At 58.4% G+C, this 23,294-nt stretch overlaps 1 protein-coding gene across 2 annotated transcripts in view; it reads left to right on the forward strand.

Moving 5' to 3' along the window:
* Window positions 1-307: 307 nt before the first annotated feature.
* LPHN1 (latrophilin 1) overlaps window positions 308-23,294 on the forward strand; it is a 39,472-nt gene continuing 16,485 nt past the window's right edge. For both annotated transcript variants that reach the window (XM_006900770.1, XM_006900771.1), the window contains exons 1-4: window positions 308-486; window positions 14,233-14,400; window positions 16,926-17,139; window positions 20,518-20,627. In XM_006900770.1, the coding sequence (XP_006900832.1) occupies window positions 14,331-14,400; window positions 16,926-17,139; window positions 20,518-20,627 (394 nt within the window). In that variant the 5' untranslated portion in view covers window positions 308-486; window positions 14,233-14,330. The remainder of the gene's footprint in view (window positions 487-14,232; window positions 14,401-16,925; window positions 17,140-20,517; window positions 20,628-23,294) is intronic.

Raw genomic sequence — 23,294 nt, forward strand, 5'->3', positions numbered from 1 at the left:
TGGCCCGTTAAGCCCACGGTCGCCGCCGTCGGAGGGGGCAGGGAAGTCGCCTGGGCACGCACGTGCCGCCTCCGTCGGGGCGGCGAGCTGCGGGGGAGATGCGGCCCGCTGCCGGCGCCGCCTCGGGGGGCTCCGCCTCGCCCCAGCCCCTGGAGCTCTGACACCGCCCCCGCCCGCCGTCTCCCCCGCCTCCTTCCCCGGGAGGGGCGCAGACCCGCGCGCCCCCAGCCCGGAGCCGCTGCTGCCGAGTGGGCCGCCATTGGATCTGTGTAATCCGCTTTTTGTGTGTGTTTTCTGGTACATTTTTGGTCGGTGGCCGCAGTGCTGGGCCGGGGGTTGGAGGGGACACGGAGGCCGCCCTCAGCCCGCCACCCCCCACCCGCTTACCCCCCGCCTCGGCTCCGGGAGATGTGCCGGGCGGGGGGCCCGGGTTCTCGGAGCCGCAGGAGAAACGCGCAGGGCCGACCTCGGAGCGACGCTGGACAGGTGAGCGTCTGCGGGCCTCGGGCGAGGGGGACGCTGTACCTGGGCCAGGTGTGCGGGGCGGGGGGGGGATGGGAGCCGCGGCCTGTCCGGGCTTTGGAGGGGGAGGGGGACTGGAGCCGCTCGTCGCCGCACCTGAGCCTGGAGGGGGATAGGGGCACATTGTTCCGCACCGCTGTTGGCGAGGGGCCCAGGAGGGGCGAACCCATGAAGTGCCGAGGGCGCGGGGGGGGGGTGCTGATGGGCGGCCGCGGGCTGCCCCGCGGGGGGAGGGGACGGCGAGTGTGCCCGCGCGTGGCTGCGTGTGCCCGCGCGCGCGCCAGCCTTTGTGGGGAAGCGGTGCGGCGGTGCCTGCGTGTCCCCGGTGCGTGTGCGCGCGGGTGCTTGGCGCCCTGTTTGTGTAGGTGTCTGGGTGTGAGTGTGGAGAGGGTGCGTGTGCGCGCCGCGCGGGCCCCAGCCTGGAGGAGCCGTGTCGGGGGGCTGGCTCTGTCGGAGGCTGGGCTGGGGATTGTTTTTCTCTGGGAGGTGGCAGCGCGGGGCGGGGGTCTGTCTGGGTGTCGGGCCGGGGACGGCTGTTGTGAGGAGGAGAAGGTGCTGCCCTGCAGCCGTCTCCTCGGTGGGACCGGTTCAGACATGGGTGGCTGTCAGATTTGACCCACCCGGATTCGAGCGCCGAACCCTCCCCCCTCCCCAGGTGTGCACTGGTAGCTCATCACCCTGCCACCCAAAGTCCTGGGAGGGGTGACCGAGCCTGAAAGGGGGTGGTGAGCTGTGTGTGCCCCCGTAGGCTTCGCTCCAGCACCTCCTGGCATCCATCTGAAGACAGCACCCCGCCTGCCCACAGCACCTCCCTCCCCCAGTCTCCACGCACATCCTTGTCCCTACACTCCAGTCTAGGTCAGCTGGCTGCCCCATCCCCGGATGCTGGGTCCCTGATCCCCCTCCGTGCGGTGGGCCGCGATGCTGTCCCCCTTTCCCTGTCTGGAGACAGGGCCCCCTGTTTCCTGGCTTCTGCAGGACCCACGGCCTGGCTTGTCTGCCCACATCCAAACATGTGGTGTGCCTGGGGAGCAGGGGGAGGGGTTCAAGATGGCTGCCAAGATGGCTGGCCGCGCTCTGCCTCTCTCCCCCTCTCTCCCCTTCTCTCCTCCTCTTTTTCTTTCTCCTTAGTCTGCTCCCTCAGCCACTTCGGAATTCATTGTAGAGAGGGGGCTGGACCATATGGGCATAGGTGCGGGGTTTCTTGACGGTGGACATTTGCTCTGGGTCTGTTGACCCCAATGCTATTGGGGAGAAGCCGGTGGTCTCAGCTCCCTTTTCTGGCATCCAAAAGATGGAGCGTAAACTATTAACTCCTGCTTCCTCCCAACCCAAGATTTCAGTCCCCTCCCTCCAGCCCACAGCCAGGAGTCTCCCCGGCCTCTCCACTGGCTTTCCCGGACCTGGCACAGGAATTGGTCCTTGGGATGTCAGGGGGGCCTCGCTGAGGCACCCAATTACGTATAATCTTCTCTCACCCCACTTGGGCCAGGGTCTGGCCCCGCCTCCAGAACAGGTGACTTCGCCTTTCTCCCTACTCCTCTCCTATTAATGCTGAATTTATTACTTAAAAGTAGGATGAAAACAGGGAGAATAAGAGAAAGAATACAACCTTCATTATCATATCGAGAAAATTATCCGTGATTTTCCCAACTAGCAATTTGCCTGCCATGCCGTTCAGAACTGACTTGCCCATTAATTACAGAGATGAAAAATCATCGGGAAAGAGGAGAAGGGAACTCATCTGGTCTCTTGCTGGAGGCTGTCACACGGTCACATACAGTGCCCTCCCATGCGGGCGCTTGCCCTCCTGCTGCCTCACCATCTTCTCCCCCCGCCCTGGTTCTCTGCCTACCCCCCACTTAAGGCTCCAGCCTTCTTAGCCATCCTCCTTTCCCAAAGGTAGCTTGTTCCCGTCTCCACTTGGAGATATGGGGGGCTCTTGCACCCCATCCTCTCCAGGTGCTGATGCCTAGCCTTGAGTATGGAGACTGCCTGCAAGGGTGGGGACCATCGCACCTGGGCTGTGGGCCCCGTGGGGAGAAGGAGGAAGGCGGGAGACTGCGGCCGGCTTCTATTCCCAGCCTGCTCTGGGGAACCCATCTCCCTCCTGGGGGGCTGAGAAGGACCCTGTGGGAACCTGGGGGAGGGCCGTGGAACTCTCTTTGCATCCAGCTGCCTGGACCTGAAAGGTAGCTTCTCTGAGGGTGGACCTGTGTCTGGGGCAAGTGGGTAGTCCCCTCTTGCCCAGGGAGTGGGAGAGCACAGTGTGGGCTACATCCCTAGCCTGAGCGTTGTGGGGGCAGTGTTGCAGGAGGCTCAGAGGAAGGGACTGTAGATGCTGGGAGAGGTCCCCAGTCAGGGTCAGGAGAGTTGGGGCACCCAGGTCCCATGCTGACTGACTCCCCAGCTAAATGTATAACCAAGGACATGGAAGGCTCTAGTTTGGGGGCCTTTCTCCCTGAAGCGCCTTCCAGGCCCCAGACACTTCTGTGGGGGGAGGCAGGGGAGGGACTCCACCGGTGGGGTTCCCTGGGCTTGGGAAGTTCCTCCAGGACCAGCTGACCTCCTGGGGGAAGAGCAGAGTGGGGTGTCCGGAGGGCTGCCAGGGTGGCAGGTGTAGAGGAGGTCTCACTGTCCATCTGCACCCAGTCTTCTGTCAGCTGTCTCTTTACCCCTGGGTGCTTAGATGGGCTTCCTGACCAAACGTGCATGTGCCCACCTCCCCTGTATCCACAGGGTCTCCCTACACCCTGGCCTTTTCACTTCCTGAGGGAGTGGCCGTATGTGCCTGGGCTGTTGTGTGTTCTCGCTCACCCCCTTCCGCTGTCAGCACCCTAGTAGCCCCTGCCCTGTCTCCCCCCCCCCCAGTTTAAATCACAGCCCCCTACCCCTCTTAACAGCGCCAGGCCTCTCCCAACAGCGCCTCCGCCCTGCACAGATTGTGCCTGCTGGTGTGTCGTCTGTCTCCCACCAGGACCCGGCAGGCGCGGGGGATCCTGCTGGCTCGGCTTGGCGGCTTTCGGATCCCAGGTGTTCAAGAAAACTTACCTGGGTGAAAGAGGGCCCCTTCCATCTACTGCCCTCCGCAGCTGGGCCAGGCCTCTGGCCCTGCCCCTGTGTGCCACCTGGACAGTTGGGTGTGACCCACTCTACACTTGGCTGTGAGCAGTGTCTGTGTGGGCAGGTGCCTTCACTACACCCTCCTTGGGTGTGTGGAGAGCCTGGGGGTCACTGTCCTTGTGGGAGCTGCTGCCCTTACTGCTTGCCGGAGCTCAGAGCTCCTGGCCCTCCCTCTTCACATCTGCCCTGGCTTTGGGGAACTGGCCAAAGAGAAGCCCTCACCCCACAACTCCAAAATTTAGGGGACATACACATCTTGAGCAGAGGCTAAAAATGTCTGGTGCCCTTTCCCCAGGTGCTAAAAATACCCTGCGTGCTACAAATAGCAGGCCGAGAGCGCCCTGCCCAGAGGCCCAGGTGGACAGGTAGGGTTGGGGCCCCCGGCTACTCAGAACAGGGTGTCTCCACCGCATCGCTGTCGGTGTTGGTCATTCTCTGCTGTAGAGGGCAGGCCTGAGTTCTGTAAGGGGAGGAGTGGCATCTTTGGCCTTGAACCACCAGATGGAAGTAGTGCCCCCAAGTTGTGACAGCCAAAACTGTCTCCAGACGTTGCCCAGGGTCCCCAGATGGGATAGCTGGCTGCTGCTGAGAACCACTGGTCGATGGACTTCACTCAGGGTCCAATGGCAAGTGTCCTGCGCTCCGTGACCGTGATCCAGCCTTGTTGCACGTTCTTCCTCTTCTTTGACTCCTCTCCGATCTTTCATCTTTAAAATAGAAAACAAGGACTTGATGGACAAATGCAGGTAGAGACGGGGCCGTGTGACAGGCCCTGCTTCAGAGCATCCCTCTCACCTTGGCCCCTAGCGGTGAGCGTTGGGCGTCAGGTGTTCACCGTGGGCACAGGGACAGTCCCTTCCATGAGTGTTTGCTCCCTTGTTTGCGTGGCGGGCCCTGCAAGCTGAGTTCTGTTACCTCAGGTCCTCAGTGCCTCCCATTCCCCCTTAGTCTCCCCTTGCAGGCCATGGCCTCACCTCTCCTTACAGGGTTCTTGTGGCCCAGGGGTCTGTGCACAGCTGCACTCCCTGACCAGCCTTCCTTTTCTTCTCTGGACACCTGTGAGTTCAGCCCTCACTTCCACGGGCATCTCTGAAAGCCCATCATTTCAGGTGGGTGCCCCTCCCTCCCGCGTACACCCATTTCTCTAGCCAATTGAACTGTTTCCCATAGAACTGTCGAGTGGACGGCTTCTTTTTTTTCTATTATTATTATTATTATTATTATTATTATTATTATTATTATTATTATTATTTTGTGTGCATGTACCGTCAAATCAGATCTGACTGGTACAGGAGGAGATTGTCCTTCCTTTCCTGGCAGAGCATCTGGTGGATTCGAACCATGCGCCTCTGGGATTGCAGTGCAGCTTCTTGCCACTAGGCCACCAGAGCTCCCCTGAGTGGATGGCTTCTTTGTACCCATCTGCTCCCACCTCTGTGAGGGCAGCTTATTCTGGCTCCTTTTGAGCTCTGTCTCCACACCCAGAACTGTGTCTGTCTGTAGTCATGCTCAAACAAGGATGCAGGAAAAACCAGCCATTACTTCTGACCCCATAGCCATCCTGGGCATTTTTCTCCCCATGTCCCCTGAAGAGAAAGAGGTTTCTGAGGGGCTGTTGGGGGAACGTCCAGTACACAAACTGAAGCCCTCAGTCACAGACAGCACATTGGCTGTGGCTGCCCTTCTAGACACCCCCTTGTCTCTGCCCCGCCACTCCACTCATCACAGTCCCCGCATACCACGGCTGCCTCTGCCAGGGCACTGGCCGTCACACCAGTGTCAGCCTTGAGGAGGAAGTAGCCTCCTTTGTCAGCCTGCAAGTCAGCCAGGCTTCCTGGAGGAGGAGGAGGTCAGAAAGAAGGTAGAGGCCCAGGAACACACCCCTCTCCACTCTGGGGTGCAGACAGGAGCAGAGGTGCCGCTCTGGAGACTCGGGATGCTGTTTGCATTTTTCTTGCTGTGGGAGATTAAAGGCCTGTGTCCACCCCAGGGCATCTCAGAGGAAAGGCCTGGAGGACTCCATCCAAATACCCAGGCATTGAAAACCTAGCTCTACTCTGACACGTGCAGTCACCATGAACCGGGGCGGTGCTGGTGGTGACTCGGTGACATATGGTGGAACACGAGCTCCCCCTGGCTGCTGTGTGAGAGAAGGCCCCAGAGGGCAGAAGTGAGGCCCAGAGGGTGAGAGCAGGGAACCCTGTAAGTGGAGAGATTTCGAGTTGGAGGTGGCAAGGTTTGTTGACCGATTGGATAAGAGGGTAGTGAAGAGCGGTGAGGCAGGGAAAATGCTGGAGTTCTGGCTTTGACAGCTGGAGAGAGGTGAGGGTAGAGACATCCTCCCATAGGCGCGCCCCCACCTCCAGGCTCCGGTGAACACCTGAGTCAAGGCATATCCCACATTGCTCAGGGTAGTTCAGATCCTCTCTGGAACAGCAAGTCCTAAACTCCCTGCTCTCATCTCCCTGCCCCTTGTCCCGCTCCCTCCCTCGTGCCAGAAACTCAAGCTCCTCAAGGCCTGAGCACCCAGGCACTCTTGCCCCAGGGCCTTTGCACATGCTCTCCTCTGCCTGGCTACTCTTCCTCAGGACCCTGACTGACTCACCTTTGAGAGAGAGCTCAGCCTGGATACACCTGCTCAGCGGGGTGCCCTGTGACCTCTCACCTCCACCCTCTCCCCTCCCAGGCATATTGTCTTTGTAGCACTTGGGATCTAGGACCCATCTCCTGAGCGGCTGGGTTCTTTTGAGTCCATTTCATATTATATGTCTTCATATTCATTTTTGATGATTCAAATCAAAGTGCTTGCTGCATATCCAAGGCTGCTCTCCCCCTGGACTCCCCGACTGCTGGGAGAAAGCTGCACAACAGGTGGTTTCAGGTGCAATTCACTTGCTCACTAATTGCCTTTGAGTCAGAACCCGCTCGTAGCGGACCCTCCAGCAGATGAGCATGACTGTAGCGTGCGCAGGCCGAGATTGCCTGGCTTTGTCCCTTGGAACTGCTGGTGGATTCGAACCAGCAGAGAGGAGCAGTCTGTGAGCTGGCAACACCACTCTGTACAGAGACCAAGAAAAAGGGAAGACTGTCCCCTTGGACATGGGGACAGAGATCCCAGCAGGGTCCTTTTGGAGGAAGAGAGGGCCACACCCTGGGCGCTCAAGGGCAGTGATGGTGGAGCTGATAAGGCACAGGCTAAGGCGGCTGATATGGGCAATAGGGAACCATGGGAGGTTGTAGGCAGAGAGCAGCGTGATCAGGATTTCACTTTGGAAAGATCACTTTGGCTGCAGCAGAGATTGGATGAGGCAGGGGGTGGTGGGCAGATGGGGGAGAGAGAAGACTGGTGCAGCCATGGAGGGGAGTGTTGTGCTGGCCCCTCTGCTGGCCAACACCCACCATCAGGTGCTTCTTATGTGCTCTGTCCTGCTCAGGGACTGAATGGAAGAGGGAGGGGACAGACTATGTAGGACCTGGTGGGCTGCTGGGAAGATCTTGGCTTTTATTCCTTAGACGGGAGCCCTGAGGGGTTCTGGGTAGAGGAGATATGCACTCCGAGGGAGGTGCCCCTGCCAGCCTCTGAGGGGAGGACACAGGGGGAGACAGGGGCGGGAGCTGGTCTGGTGGGCGGTGTGCGAGCACAGGCAGAGCCTGCAAGTGGAGCCCCAGGGCGTGCTGGTGACTCCCATATGGGGGTGAGAGGAGAGAGCCCAGGAATGCTGTGGTTTCTGAGCTCCAGAAAGGACTGGGCCACAGCTGCTGAGATGAGGGGCGTCAAGGGGCTCCCCACAGTCCCTGTCCCTGAGGAGAATGTGCAGGGCGCTCTGTGAGCTGGTCCTGACTGTGAAGTTGGCCCGTCAGTTCTGCTGAGGGACAGGAAACAGCTTAGAGAGGTCAAGTCTGGACTGAGACTGCAGACTCAGAGCCCAGCCAACCCCACTGTAAGGATCCTCGCCCCTGCCCCAGGGCTGCTGCTTTGCATCTGTGTACACTACAAGGCACAGGTGTGCAGGATGCCCGAGGGCTTCCCGGAGGAGGTAGTACAGCAGCAGAGCTGTAAGGCAATGTGTTGAGAGAGAGAGGATTCATGGACCCAGGAGCAGTGGATGAGTTTTGTGAGACTGCAAAGTGGGTAACTTATGAGGAGTGTGTTGGAGGGTAGAACCCAGGTCTGAAGGCTGGAAGTCCAAGTTCAGGGCTGGAGTTTAGGGAAGCTCCTCCTGCCTCTCCCATCCCTGGTAGCCTCAGGCGGTCCTTGACTTGCAGTTGCAGCACCACATAGCAGTCTCCCCTGGACACCACTCAGAATTCGAATTCACCCTCTTCTGGTGTGACCCTCATGCCATCTTAACTGACATCTCCAAACACTTGATTTCCAAACAAAGGTCTCAGGTGGGAGGAGAGGTGGAGCCGGGAACCTAGGTCAGGGGTTTGAGGACTTCAACGTAACTTTGAGGGGGACATAATCCAACCTACAATGGAAGAACCAGACAGGAGACAGGAGGTGTGGCCAGGGTGGGGTTGGAGGACAGGCAGGTAAGGCTAGTTGTCTTTGGGAGGGGGTGAGGCTGTGGGAGCCCAGAGCCCCCCCTCAGTACCCCTAGGCATTCAGACGCCCACCCACTCCAGCACAGAGGGTTGCTATGGCAACGGCACTCTAGGGCAGACTAGAGGCGCCCCCACTCCTCTGGCAGCCAGTTCTCCTCCTGTCACCCTCCCCACCGATCCCAGGGCACCCGAGGACAGCCTGGGCCCTGGCCCCCAGGCTCCGCCCACTCTCCTGCCCCCTACCTTGACAGAGGCTGATGGGCCTGGATGCAAACCCAGATGGGCATCCTCTGGACATGAGGTTGGGCAGGCCTGGGTTGCACCCCACCAGGGTGAGACAGCTGATCCCATGACCTACAACTATCAGAAGGGTCCTCCGGGACCATCGAGGCACGGGTTGGGGCAGACATGCAGGCGGTACCGGGACTCAAGGGCCCCAGGTCCCTAGCCTCACTGAGCCCAGCCAGAGGCCAGGCTGCCTGGGTTCAGGGTCCCCATGCCTGTTGAGGGCCCTGGGCCATCATCTCCTCTCCAGGAAACCTGACCAGGGGCCGACATCTCAGAGTTCTTGTGGGGATCAGACAGGCACCTGGGCAGAGTGCTTGGGCTGGGCCTGTATGTGTCGCTGCTGACTGCAGCTGCACTGGGGACAGGGCGCTTCTGGGTGTCTCAGCCATTCACCCTGCCTCCCACAGTGGTGGCCTGTACGTGCACACTGGAGCTGTGCAGCCCTATCTGTCTCTCACCCTGCCATCTGCCATGGCACCCTCGGCCTCAGAGTCTTGTGGAGTCCACCTTCCTGCAACTGGTCTTGTCTCGGCCTCAGTGGCACCAGGTGTGCAGGCAGTTCTTGGGCTGTCTGGGGCTGAGGGGTGGATGCTCAGGGAGTGGTGGTCAGCCCACAGGAGCTCTCCCTGGGCCTGGAGACAGACGTGCCCACCCTCACCAGGCCAATGTTCCTGCGATATCCTCAGCCCCTCACTGTGCTCCAGGTGTTGTTCTTGTGTGCCTAGGAGCCAGAAACCAAGGTTGGGGCACCCTCCCCAAGGTCAGGGCATCCACCCTAAGCTCGAGAGCTTCCTCCTCTTGAGGTCGAAAGAGAAAGAAGGAGTGAGCAAATGAGAAGATACACAGTGTGTGCTGGGAGACCAGAACAGGGGTGGTAGGACAGTGAGGGCACGGGTGGTGGGGGTGAGGAGGTAAAAACTGGGATAGTGGGAATAGGATGGGGAGGGAGGAGGGACAGTGGGGATGGACAGTGAGGACAGGGATGTGAGGATGAACAGTGAGGAGAGGGATATGGGGATGGACAGTGAGGACAGGGATGTGAGGATGGAGTGGTGGAGACTGGAATGGTGGGAGTGCGGAGGGACAGGGCGGATGAGGATGGAGTGATGGACACTGGGATGTTGTTGTTATGTGCCGTTGAGTCGTTTGCGACTCGTAGCGACCCTATGTACAACAGCCCTAAACTCTGTCCTGTGCCAATTGCACTGACTGTGACACACCCATCCTGATCACCCCAGTCACTGAATCAATCCACCTCATAGAGGGCCTTCCCCTCCTGCGCTGTCCCCCCACCCTCCCAAGCATGATGTCCCTCTCCAAGGACTTGTCCTTCCTTACAACATGTCCAAAGTATGTTAGACGGAGCCTCAGAACCATTTCCAGGATGAATCTGTTTGTTTTCCTAGCAGTCCTTGGTACCCTCAATACTCTTCTCCAGGACCACAGCTCAAAGGCATCAATTCTCCTTCTATCCTCCTTGGTCATTGTCCAACTCTCTGATGCATAACAAGTAATAACAAAGACCATGGCCTGTATCATATGCACCTTAGTCTCCAGAGAGACACCATTGCTCTTCAGTACTTCAGAGAGATCCCTAACAGCAGACTTTCCTGTGGCAATGCGCCTTTTAATTTCCTGAAGGCTTAAACTCAGTGGGGCAGTGGGAATGGAGATGCTGGAGGTGGGGACAAAAGGCTGTGGTGAGGATGGAGATGGTGGGGTTCCCGTGAGGACGTGATGATAGGAACGGACAGTTTGCACTCATGTGCCAGCCCCTGCTTCTCACGTTGAACATAGGTGAATTCTTCTCATCAGCCGTTATTCCTGCATGTGGAACAACCTGTGTCAATGGTGTCATTTGCACGGGTTCATACACCTAGCATAGAATCCATACTGTATCCTGTGACACTGAGAACGAGTGATCATGGGCCTGAACTGGTCAGTTGGGGGCTGTGTTCCTGGAGAAGGCCTGGGTCTGCCTGCCATGGGCGCACACACCCTATGGCAGCGTGCTGGGGACCCTGAGGCTGAGGGCCTCACAGGCCATGGACCGGAGATAGAGGTGCTGGGTGGTCTCTGCCTCAGGCCTTCCGCTCCTCCCACATATGGCAGTGAGGCCAAGAGGTGGCAAAAATTCAGATCTGGAATTTGGCTGAGGGTTCAGGAGGTGATGGTGCTGGCTGAGATGGGGGTGCATGGTCCATTTGGGCTGAAGATGACAAAGCTGTGTAGACGGTCAGGTCAGGAGAGAGGCAGGGCTGCAGAGTGACGTGGTCCGCGTCGGTGTAGAGGAGGCTGGTTGAGGGAGGGGATGTGGGTGGGCAGAGGCGCCACCCATGGAGGACACCTGCTGTGCTGGGGACAGCCATGGCCAGAACCTTGCAGACTGGCTGAAGCTGGGGGACTGTGGCTTGGGGGGCTGAAGGGACCAGCTCAAGGTCATGTGGTATATAGATGGCACGGTCCTGGCCAGCTGTCCTCCGATGCTGACACCTGGCACCCTCTCTGGCATGAACCAGCCACGAGGCCATTTGATAGGGAGCTCTGTTACATAGTGGAAAGGAATTGCGCTGCTAACTCAGAGGTACGCAGTTTGAATCCACTAGCTGCTCCTTTGGAGAAAGACGGGCAGTCTCTTTCCATGTGGTTTACTGTCTCTGAACACCTGCCAGGGGGTCACCTGTGGGTCCGGTCCAGCCGTCCTGTTTGAGTGCCTTTTTATAGCTGAAAAGCAAGCCTCTGGGGGGAGTGTCCATCAGCTGGGGGCCCTCTCAAGGGTCAGGGCTGTGAGAGGAGACAGCTTTGGGCCGACAGGGGAGCAGGAGGGCTACACGGCAGGTGCTGTTTTCTGGAGGGTTGTGTCTGACCCTGCCCTCAAGGAGCCTACTGTCCATCAGAAGGGCTGCCACAGACATGCGGTGTGAAAAGGTGACTGGGTGCGGTTCAGAGGCGGAAAGGAGAAGCAGACGCTGTGTTACTGCGTCAGGGGAGTTTCTGTGGCCAGAGTGACTGACTTTGGAGGTGATTGCTGAGCAATGAGACTGCTCCTCTCTTGGAGTTGGGGTCTGTGCAGAAGGAACAGCCTAGGTGGAGGGAGGAAGAGGGCTTCGGCAAGCTTGACAGAGTCCAGGCCGGCAGCCGCCCTGCTGAGGGGCAGAGAGCTGAGAGCCGCCGGGGAGGGTCTGCTCAGATTTGCACTGTGAGGTGACTGCCTAGCCCTGGGTCTGCTGACCTGGTCCTTAGAGAGGTACATGGCTAACTTGAACTCTGGCAGTTTGAGTCCACTAACCGCTCCTTGGGAGGGCAGTTGCAGTCTCCTACGGTGTGTTTTACAGCCTCAGAAAGCCTGTGGAGGGCCTGCTGCGAGTTGATCCTAACTTTACGCCAGTGAGAACTTGAGTGGAGGGTGGGGGCCAGGAGCCCAGGAGTAGGGGGGACCTGGACCCCCGTCAGCCACAGGGGATGGTGGTAGTCCTCAGGCAGAGACAGGCAGGTGTATGGACTGCTTGAGAAGCCAAGCCCATAGGACTCGCAGGTGGGTCTGATGTGGGGGAAGGCGTGCGGCATTGAGGTGTGTTCTGGGCTTGGGGGTCTGAGAGGCATTTGACAAACGTGTTGTGTGCCAGGACTTGGTCAGAACAGCTCCGTGATTCCCTCGTGGTGGGGACACAGCATACACGAGTGGGAAAGTTAAAACTTGAGAAAGTGACGCCTAAAGTCCCTCAAAAGCTGGACAGATAGAGGGATGAAACGCTGCCCATTTGGTAAAAAAAAGCCAAGCCAGTCACCATGACATTGACCCCGATTCATGGCGACCCCACGTGTGTCAGAGCAGATTTCTGCTTCGTGGGATTTTCAGTGGCTGCCTCCTTTGGAAGCAGATCACCAGGCCTTTTCTCCGTGTGCCTCAGGGTACTAACGGGACAGTACGTGTGTTAACTATCTGCACCACCCAGCCATACACCGGAATGTTGTCCAGCTCTAAAAAGGAGTGAGGAACTGGTGGTACCTGCCCCTACATGGGTGAGCGTCAAAGACGTGCGCCTAGCTGAGTCACTGATGGAACCGCTCTCCTCCACAGAGAGAAAGTAACAGATCAGCACTGCCCGGGACTAGGGGTGATGCAAGGTGGGACACAGCCAATGGCATGGTCTCCTGTTGAGGGGGACAAACGATTCAGAGTTACTTCTCGTGATGCTTCCCTGCATCGTGAATGTACTGCAGACGATTGAATAATAATAATACTTTAAACAGCTGCATTGTATAAATGCGTATTATATCTCAATAAAGGCTTCTAAAAAATTTCATTTAGGGGGAATGGCATGTGCAAGGGTCCTGTGGCAGGGTCTGGTGTGGCTGAGGAATGTGGCAGTCAGGAGTGGTGGAGCAGAATGGGGTGGGGGAAGCCTCAAAGACTGTGGCCAGGCCTTTGGAGGAGAGTTTGAAAGCTGGGAGTCCCTGAGTGACGTGACAGCCAGCACACTTGACTTCTAACCAAACAGAGACTCCTGGGAAGAAAGGCCTGGTGATGTACTTTTGAGAATACATCCCCTGAAAACACAATGGGGGGCAGTTTTCTCTGACACACATGGGTCACCCTGCATCAGAGTCAGCTCGATGGCAGGGGATTGAGCTCTGGAGAAATTCTAGCCGAGGTAGAAGAGTTCTGCAGAGTCTTCGCTCTCAGGAGGTGCCGAGTCCGTGGGACAGGCTGGGATTATGGGATTACTGGGGGAGAGGACAGAATAGTGGTTTACACTTTGGGGTCCATTTAAACCTGGGGTGCTCAGCCTCCCCTTAAAATGTGAGTTTCTAGCAAGTTCCCTGTGGTTCTGTCACCCCTGAGCAAGGAACATAGTTGGAAAATTGGGGTGTAGATAAGGCAAGGAGCCCAGAGCAGAGTTCCAGGGCTGTGACTTTGTGGGGGGGGGAGGATGGAGTGGGCGAGAGGTGAGAGGAGCAGCCCTGAGCAGGGGACTCGGGGTGGGAGCTGAGGTCTGTGACTCCCCAAGCCAGAGTGGCTGGGGAGCTGCTTAGCTCTGCCAGGAAGAGAGTGAGGGAAGGGGCGGGAGGGATTGCCAGCTACCCGGCTCCTTAGGGGCAGCACCCCCCGCCTCCCCCGCCTGCCTGTCTCCAGCTTTACCCCGAGGGTCCCCAGGAGGGGAAAGAGGGGACTCAGGCGTCCCTGGTCCCCGTCGGTGGCGCCAGCCAGCTGGATTCTAATTAGTTGCCAGAGCAAGAGAGACAGGAAGCAGGGGCTAGGGGCGGGCAGCTGGATTCCTGCCAGGGCTGGCGGTGGCCAGCAGGACACTTGGGTCCCCACCCACACGACCAGACCCGTCCTCCTCCTGGCTGGTGAGGATGCCAAGTGGGGTGGCCAGTAGTCAGGGTCAAGACTGGGGGTGGAGGAGGGGGCTTCTGGTGAGCGGTCTGAGGGCAGCAGCTGTGACATCCTTGTGAGCTGCCTCCTGGACACCAGTGTCCCCAGGAGGGTCCCGCGGGGGGAGGTGGAGGTCAGAAGTGCAAAGGCAGTGGGTCCATCCTTGGAAGGTGGGCAGGGGAGGCCCTGGAGGAGTCCACCTCAAGCAGAAATGGCAGCCTCTGTCCAGCAGCTGGCCCGAGGGAGGTGCTGGGAGCAGAAGCCCCAGCCACTCTAGAGGGTAGAGGGTGGCACCCTGATCCTGGCTGGGGGTGCTGCTGGCCCACCTGGTCATGGTGGTATGGTATCTCACGCTCCTCTTCCTTCCCCAGGCTGGTGGGCCAGGCCTTGGTGCCCGCCTGGTGATGCGGGGCAAGGCCCCCTGAGCAGCCCACTGAGAGCTCCGCGCGCACCCCTGGCCGCTGTCGCCATGGCCCGCCTGGCCGCCGTGCTCTGGAGCCTCTGCGTCACCGCAGTCTTGGTCACCTCGGCCACTCAAGGTAGGTGCTCCTGGCACTGGGGAGGGGCTGTGTCTCAAACCCTCCGGTGGGGCTGGGACAGCGGCGGGCACTGCTGCCGGGAGCCTGCCCAGCCTGTCCAGGGCCACAGGCGCCGCCTGTAGGTGACTTGGGGGCCACAGTGCACCCTGCCATCTCAGAAGAGCCCTTAAATTATCCCCACTTCCCAACAGGCCACCCAAGCCAGGGTGCCAGGGGTTGTCTCACCAGGGGTCCCAGAGCTGAGGATGCGGCCTCGGCCCCCTGGGATGTGGACAGGCTGCCCTGGTGAGCCGACACGCTTCCGCCTCGTGTCGCTCACTCTGTGATTACATCTCCAAGACTCTCGCTGGGAAGAAGGCTTAATTAAAGCATGCCCGCTGACGTTTATTTAAAAACAACTAATTACCCAGCTCGGCCCTGTGCCGGCCCCGGGATCCTGAACAGGCCACAATTAGCGCCCCAGCCGCCGCCCACCCGCCCCGATTATTCAATTATGCTTCTGATGGCAGCTTGCGGGTGCAAGTGCGAGACAGGTCGGGACGGGGCCTCCTAGCTGTGCCCCTTGCCCTGGCCATGCCCGCCCGTCCCTTTGTGGAGGGTATCACCCATAGCCCAGCTCCCCGGCACCCCCAGCCCAGGCCTGAAGGTGAAGGGAGCAGCGTTTGGCAGAGTCCCTAGCCATCAGCCCTGCTTCACCTTAGGTGAGCACTCCGTGTTCTCTGCCCACTCGGGTCCTGCCCTGCCACGCCAGCTGGGCAAGGAGGGGCTGCTTCCACCCCCAGGCCCGTCTGAGCCAGCCCTCCGCCCCCGGCCCTCCCTCCCAGCTGGGAAGGGCTAAAATTAGCTAGGGAAGCAGATGGTGTTGAGAGGAGCACATGTCAAACTTTTCCCGACTGGGACTCGACTCACCCCAAGAAACCCCACGTCCCAGCTCCCAGCTCTGGGCACCCCAGCCGGCACTGGAGGACCAAGTCTCTGGGAGGGGGTCCACTTGGTTCTGTCTCTTCTCTGCCTCACACCCTTGTCGATCCAGTGTCACGAGTGGTCACATCCTGCAACTGCGTGGGACAGCCAGTCGCCTAGGTGGCGTCTCTGGGCCGCTCCGCCTGCGCCCTGCAGGATGGGGCTGAGGGCTCACCTTGGCAGTGGGTCAGGCGTAGGCCCCCGTCGGCCAGGCTGGCTGCCCGAGTGACATTAAGACAGCAGCACCTACAGCAGCTGGCACTGCGTTCCTCCTGCCTCGGGACTAGTCTGTGTCCCGAGGGCATGTAGATACCCCACCAGGCAGTGGGCCTGCCCTGGGCACTCCATCCCCACCGTGATCCTGGAGGGTTTCCCAGATGGTAACATCCAGCAGCTCGTGTTAGAATCCTCTCATGGGTAGACTCTTCATGGGACCCCATTTTACAGACTAAAAATTTGAGGCCTGGAGAGGTTGGAAGAGTTGCCTGAACTTGAGGCAGGGAAGGTTCCTGCCGTCGCCTGTGAGGTCATGTCTCAGCAGGTTGAAGGTAGGGCCACAGAGCTTGCATTTGAACCAGGCCCCGGTCAGGTCAGTGCAGTTCGGCCACACTGTGGAGCCCTGGCCTTGAGGACTCCTCTGTCCGCTGGCTGATGTCTGTGGTTTCTCCTGCAAATTGTGTCATCCGCTCTGCTGGGAAGTTAGGGAACAGGCCACCCTTATTTCTAACACCAGCTCCCAGCTGTTTTCCCCCCAACTCCCAGCTTAGGGGTCCCCATGGCCAGACTGGAAGGACTCAGAGTTGAGCGGCCTCATTGAAGGTGTCTCTCAGGATAAGGATGGGCAGATTCAAGCCAGCTGGGGAGCAGGCACCTGGCAGGATCCTGGAGTGCCCCAGAGCTGAAGCCTCCAGATGGCCTCTGTCCCTGGTGTCAGTGAGAGCACCCAGGGCTCATAGGGACCTGGCTGACCAGTCATGGGCTGACCTCCAGCCTCCTCAGAGGTCCAGCTGATAACCTTGATCACATCGTTAGATCAGTGGTGTGGCCCCGGGCCCACGGGGGGGGGGGGGGAGGAAGACATTCCTATTAGGTATCATGATTCAGGGACTTAGTGATCTTCTCCTGCAATCCAAGGCCAAGGCCCAGCCTGGTTCTGGGTCAGGTTAAGTCCTGCAGTGCACAGATAGGCCTGGGAAAGGCCCACTTTACTGCTGAACAAACTGAGGTCTACTGAGCTGAGCTAGAGGAGAAAGAGGCAAAATTCTTTGTGTGTGTGTGTGTGTGTCTGTGTACCGTCAAATCAGATCTGACTGGTACTGGAGGAGATTGTCCCTCCTTTCCCGGCAGAGCATCTGGGGGATTCGAACCATGTACTTCTGGGATTGCAGTGCAGCTTCTTGCCACTAGGCCACCAGAGCTCCCAGAGGCAAAATTCTTGACGGCACAGGTGGGTGGGTGTGGAGCCCATTCCACAGCTGAACAAACTGAGGTTCCTGGCACAGTGGAGTTCTCCTGGCATGGTCTCCGCTCCCAGTCCTCTGAGACAGTGCCCCCCTCCACAGGCCTGAGCCGGGCCGGCCTCCCGTTTGGGCTGATGCGGCGGGAGCTGGCATGCGAGGGTTACCCCATTGAGCTGCGGTGCCCGGGCAGCGACGTCATCATGGTGGAGAACGCCAACTACGGACGGACGGACGACAAGATCTGCGACGCTGACCCCTTCCAGATGGAGAATGTGCAGTGCTACCTGCCTGACGCCTTCAAGATCATGTCGCAGAGGTGAGCTGCCCGCCTGCCCTTCCCCGCTCGGAGAATGACGTTCTCGAGGCCCCACGACCTGTCCTGTCTTCATTTAACATGCAGTCCTGAGTCCAGCCAAATGCTGGGCCCTCAGTGCCAGCCTGGCCTCCCCTCCACATCAGCCAGTGTCCTCCAGGTCGTGGTAACTGTGAAGGTAGAGGGGGCAGCAGTGGGAAGGGGACTCAGACATGAGCGGTCAGGCCAGTCCTAAGGAGATGACCCTGCACCCGACAAAGGGGTATGTGCGTGCGTGCGTGTGTGTGTGTGTGAGAGAGAGAGAGAGAGAATGAGTCTGCTTATGAGAGTGTGCACGTGTGGGGAGGGGGCCTGCCAGAGTGAGGCACTGCGTGGGCAAAGCCTTCACACCTCACACGCCACCCCGTGGAACCTGACCCGTCGGCTCTCCCCTGCACCCGGAATGTGACCTCTGCTTCTGCACCCTCTTCCCCGGTCCCAGCCGCTCTCTCTGCCCCCCGTCCGACCAGGTGCACCTGTGAACACCTGAGCAGGTCGGGTCCCTCTGCTCAGACCCTCCATGGCTCTCCCCTCACCCACAGCAAAATGCCAAGTCCTCCCCACCACAGAGGGCCCTGCACCTGCATGCTCTTCCCTGTCCCCTTCCTTTCCTTGTCCCTCTCGCTCCCTGGCTTCTGCCACCCCTGGCTGCCTGTGCACATGGAGTGTCCTAAGCCGCGGCCTCCCCAGTGGCTGTTCTCCTCCCTGGAAAGCTATTTCTTGACATGTACGTGTTCCTCCCTCACCTTCCTCAGGCCTCCACATGCACCTCGAAACGTGCCCCCTGCCTCCACCTGGGCATTCCTCTTGTGCTTCAGTTCCTTTCTGTTCACATTCTCCTCTCCTGCTCAGCCTCATAGTGTGTGTAGTTTCTGCCGTCCGCCCCTTGGAGGTGAGGAGCTGTGCCCATCACTGTCCTGTGCACAGTGCCCAGAACATAGGGCACAGCATACACACGTGGAACTTGGGCCAAGTGCTCAGGAGCCAGGTTCAGTCCAGAACCCCGGCCAGAACACCACGTGGCTCCTTGAATGCTCGCGGACGGTTCCAGAACGTCTAGGGTTACCAGACGCCTTGGGAGAGCTTTGGACAGGAGAGTTGTGGGCAGGAGGCTCGGACAGGTGGGCCAGGCTGGGTGAAGCCGACTTCTGGGCACCTTCCTCCTGCACGCTAGAACGCGTGCACATGCAGCCCTCCCACCACCACTCCTCCCTGCACCAGCTCCAGCCCAGCCTCTGCCATGGCCCTCCACCCCTCCTCCTGCCTCTCCGGAGCCCCCCAACGTGGCTCCTTGCATACGAGTTGCCCCTGCGCAGGGTTCACACACCCTGATTGGCTGAGAGCAGGCATAGGTCACAGACCTCATCCAATATCTTCCCGTTGGGAGGGAGTTGGAAGGTGACAGAGACACCTCAAAGTAGACAGACAGTGGCTGAAATAAGTTCAGAGTAAAATGACAGACACGCTGAGCTCAGCAGTATGGCTGAAACAGGTACATTGCAGCAAGGTGGGCAGCACCTCCCCACACTCCCCCCTTAAAGGCACAGTCACACCTTCTCACCACCTCCCAGTCGCCCGCTCTTGCAGCTGCAGGTAGGCTGGGGCGTAGTCTCTGGGAGGGCAGGCTTTGGTGTGTTTCTGTTGACATGAAGGTCACAAAAACAAAACTCACCATTTCCAAACAGACGATTCCTCCTTTTTAGTTTCAGAACATTCTCATCACCCCAAAGAGAAGCCCTCTACCATTAAGCCGTCAATCTCCTCCCCTCCTAAACCCCAGCCACCGGAGAGCCGCAGCCTCCGTGTGCCCTGGGCATTCCGTGGAAATGGGCTTGATCTATGAGGGCCTGTGTCCCCTGTCTTTGAGCGTGATATTTCGTGCTGTTAAGAGCCCATACCAGAACTTCTGTACTTTATTTCAGTACTTTTTGTGGCCAGAAGATGCCCACTGCATGACTGGACCATGCTCTGTATACCCATCATCTATGGATGGCCTGAGGGTGTCTTCACCTCTTTGACTGTGTGAATAAGGGTGCAGTGAACACTAGGGCACAAGTGTCTGCTGAGTCCTTGCTTCCACGTCTCCTGGAGATAGACCTAGGGGTGGAGGTGCTGGGTTGTAGGATGACTGTTCCGTTTTTAAGGTGAAAGGTAGGATGGACGAATATGGGTGGACAGCCTGACACTGTCCATTTTTCCCCTCTTTGTTGAACACTCAGTGTTCAAGGGCAGAACTGAAAGACGGGTGTGGGCCCATGTGGCCTGTCCCTGTTTCCTGGCTGAGTCCACCACTTCCTGCCTGCCCGCGGCCGGGATGCAGTCCTGTGTGATCTAGGCATGCTCCTAGCATGCAGACCTGACTGTGAGGACAGATGTCTGTTTTGTTTTACTGACTGTTGTGAACCCTGGAGTAGGAACCAACCCATAGCTGACCCACTCTAGTGGGTTTTCAAAGGCAGGAAATTGCATGGGAGGAAAGTGCCCATCTTTCTCCTGAGGGACAGCTGCTAGGTTTGAACTGTGTCCCTGTGTGTTGACAGCACAATTTCTTACCTGTTAGCTACTCGAGCTCCCTTTTGGTTATTGTTATGTACCATCGAGTTGGAATCTGACCCCATAGCTGACTCTCCAGTGGGTTTTTAGTTAATCACAGAGGAGGAGATTGCCCTTCTATCTCATAGAGAGCAGCTGGGGGATTTGAACCACATGCCTTCAGAATTGTAGTACAGCTTCTTACCACTCCGTATATATATCTCCCTATATAACAGCTAGATTCTTGAGAGGTGGACTGGTCCTTAAAGTTCCCATATGAGTCACAGTCAACAGAACAGCACTTAAGGACAACAAAGGGCTTTGCAGTTAATTTAAAACTGAGGACAGTACTGGTGACAGCCAGGTGTGAAGAAAGGCTTGCTGGAGGACAGCCCAGCCCTGTATCTGATGCCACTACGATGGATCTGACAGGCGAAGAGCCTTCTCTGGTAGGAAGGAGAAAGCAGGCAGGAGGCAGAAAACAATGGTCATTTTGCAGTCTCCAGCCCCACACCACTCCTTCCTAGTTTAGGGGTGACATGAACATTCCCCGGGTGGAGTTTTTAGATGGAACAAATAGTTAAGAACTACCTACCAGTTGAAAGATTGGCAGTTTGAATACCCCCAGAGGTCTGGCAGTTTACTTCTGAAAGCAGACACAGGTCTCATGCAAAGCTGTGAGCCTGCAATCATGGCTCAAAATGGACTTGGTGGTGTCTCGGTTGTGTTCGCTCCCCTTCGGGCTGGGAGAGAAGGGGCGTGGCCCCCACACGCAGACTTCGTTTCTCAGCTCCCTTCTCTCCTCCACAGGTGTAACAACCGCACCCAGTGTGTGGTGGTCGCGGGCTCCGATGCCTTTCCTGACCCCTGTCCGGGGACGTACAAGTACTTGGAGGTGCAGTACGACTGTGTTCCCTACAGTGAGTCATCTTCTTCTTTGTGCGATTCGGGTCCTTCCCCCTGAGCGAGTGAGTGAGGAGGAGACACCTTGACCTGCCCCCCTGCACTAGGCACTTAGGGGACAGTCAGGCCTGCTCCCTCTCACTCTTCTCCCAGACACTCGCCCATGCCCAGTGCCTCCTCTTCACAGACTGTATCCCCGTCACACCCAGGTTCGCGCGCCCCTCCGTCATTCACACGCGTGTGCCCGGCTTTGCACACCGACATCTACCTTTAACTGCTTCCCTCTTCTCACCCACCCTCCTTTCTGATCCCCTAGCACCTGCTGCTCTTCCCTCTCCCTGTCTCAGCTGCCTCTCTCTGTCCGCACGGCCCCTCGTCACCACATCTCTCTGTAATGCTCTTTTCTGTTGGACATCTCCTAGTTCCGGAGCTGGTCTCTCCCCAGCCAGCAGACTCTTGCCAGTCATAGCAAGGCAGACCACCTCCGAGGCCTGGTGGCAGATCCTGTCTGAAGGGCTAGGGGCATCTTCAGCTGATTCCTATCTCCTGGTTGGTTTGTCCGTTACCTTGTACTTCCTGTCTGCAGAGGAAGTGCTGCTGTATTGAATTTGAGTGGTCTCCAGGAAGCCTGAGAGAGTTGATGTGGGGAGCCAGAAGCCTCACTGACTTGTACCTGGCCAAGGGGAGCAGACAAAGACAGGGCCTCTCCTCCTCAGCACCCCGTCCTGAACATCCCCTTTCTTCCCCGCCTTCTCTCTTCCCTCCTCCCTCCCCATCACCCTTTCCTCTCCCAGCTTCACATAGCCAACCTGGGGGTAGGACTTTGTGGGGCAGGGGCGAGGAAGAGGGCAACCAGGTTGTCTCAGCATGGGGGGAGGGTGCAGGGGGAGCAGGAAGCCCGGTGACTCTCTCCTCTTCCCTCCCACCCCAGCCTTCCCCCAACCTTTGATTTCTCCTTGCAGGTGACTACGCTGTGAGAGGCACGATCTTCTGTGCTTCTGTAACTTTCTTCTTTCACTCCTTGCCCTTTCCTTTCAGCAACTGAGGCCTCCAGCCACCAGCCGAGGGGGATGCTCTTCTCCTTGAAGCCTCCCTACAGCACTGGGGACACAGCCTACCCCATGGCTGGCACAGAAGGGAAGGGGGCACGGGCCACTGCCAGTGTAGCACAGGGGGAAGCCAGGCAGGCCTGGCCTTGGCTTGTTTTCAGTGTCAGACCTGCTGACACTGAAACCTTGAGCAGGTGAATTTGTATCTTGGGACTAGGAGGGCAAAATCTAGGAGCTCTCGTGTGGTGGGCACTTGACCCAAGGCTGGACACGAAGTCCCAAACACTGAAGGTAGACTTTCTGAGGGACAGAGCTCTAGGCTCACGCCCTCCCATTCCAGCGCCCAGCCCTGCAGTGCCTGGTTCAGGACACACGCGCTTTGTAACCTTCTGAGATGAGCTGGCTGAGTGTGTCTCTCCTGAGAGAGTCAGGTCTTCCCGGGTATGGAAAGAGCAGAGAAATGGGTGAAGCACCCAGTGTGTGCACCAGGCAATCAGTATGCAGGTAATGGTGCTGATTTTGCTGGCCAAGTGTGCGTGGCCATGTGGCCTTACTCTCCCTGAGCCTCAGTTTCCCTTCTGTAGACAAGGCAGCATCCATCCAGTTCCTGGCACTTAGTATGTGCTTGACAGTTCTTGATTTTATTGTGCTTACTTACCGTAATTATTATCATTGCTATTAGTAAGCAAACTAAAACTGGTAGCAGGCTGTAACCTGGTTCCTTCCAAGGCAGATGTGATAAAGGCCGGGAAAGATCCTAGTCCAGGTGGAGTCTGACCCAAGTAGCCACCAGGCATGTTACTCAGAGACAGGACGGAGCTAGAGGGCCAGGAGGAAGAAGAGCTTATAGAGATCTGGGGCTGAGCCCTGAGTGGGGGCACTGTCTAGGAGAGCCTGGGCTAGAGGGCAGGACAGTTTAAAAAAGGCACAGCTTCCGTCTGATGGGAGAGAGCTGCCTGCGCCCTCAGGGAGCCAGGAGACGCACACGGGTTCACACACGGAAGCTTGTGTGTGCACTGCTGGAGGTGGGCTGGAAGAAGGTGCAGTGCAAGGGAGGCCAGAGGACAGGGAGGCAAGATGCCAGTTAATCCCCTAAATGTTGGCATAGCACATCCTCTGTGCCAGGCCTGGTTGAGGTACTGGGTGCCAGCTGTATGCCTGTGAACTCCCGGCTGCGACTCAGGTGTTCAGAGTCGGGCCACCCAGACAGGGAGGTAGGGCTTTGTGGAAGCAGTCAGCAGCCATCTCACCCTGGGCTGCTGAGACTGGGCCCCCTACCCTGAGGGTGACCCCAGTGCTGGTGAGGGTGGGTCAGGGGCAGGTGGTAGCGGCTACTGTGGGGAAGGGACAGTGGGTGTCCGGGACCTCCTGGACAAGCCCGACTAACGTTGGATTTGCCTTGCAGCTGAGCACAGCCTAACGTGCCCCTTCCTCCCCCAGGTGCGGGCAGGCGCAGAGCTCCCGGCTCCTGGGCCCAGGGGGGCTGCCTGTGAGCGGGGGTGTCTGTGCCCGCCGCGTGCTGTCTGGCCCCGTCTGTGTCCTCCTTACCTCTCGGCCTCCGTCTCTCCGTCCTGGCTGGCTCTGAAGCCGGGGTGCAGTGCCTGCGTGCTTCCCATGTCTGACTCTGCCGCCTCC

Source organism: Elephantulus edwardii, unplaced genomic scaffold (genome assembly GCF_000299155.1).
Source record: "Elephantulus edwardii isolate Elephantulus edwardi_28Jun2011 unplaced genomic scaffold, EleEdw1.0 scaffold00296, whole genome shotgun sequence".
Classification (NCBI taxonomy): Eukaryota; Metazoa; Chordata; class Mammalia; order Macroscelidea; family Macroscelididae; genus Elephantulus; species Elephantulus edwardii.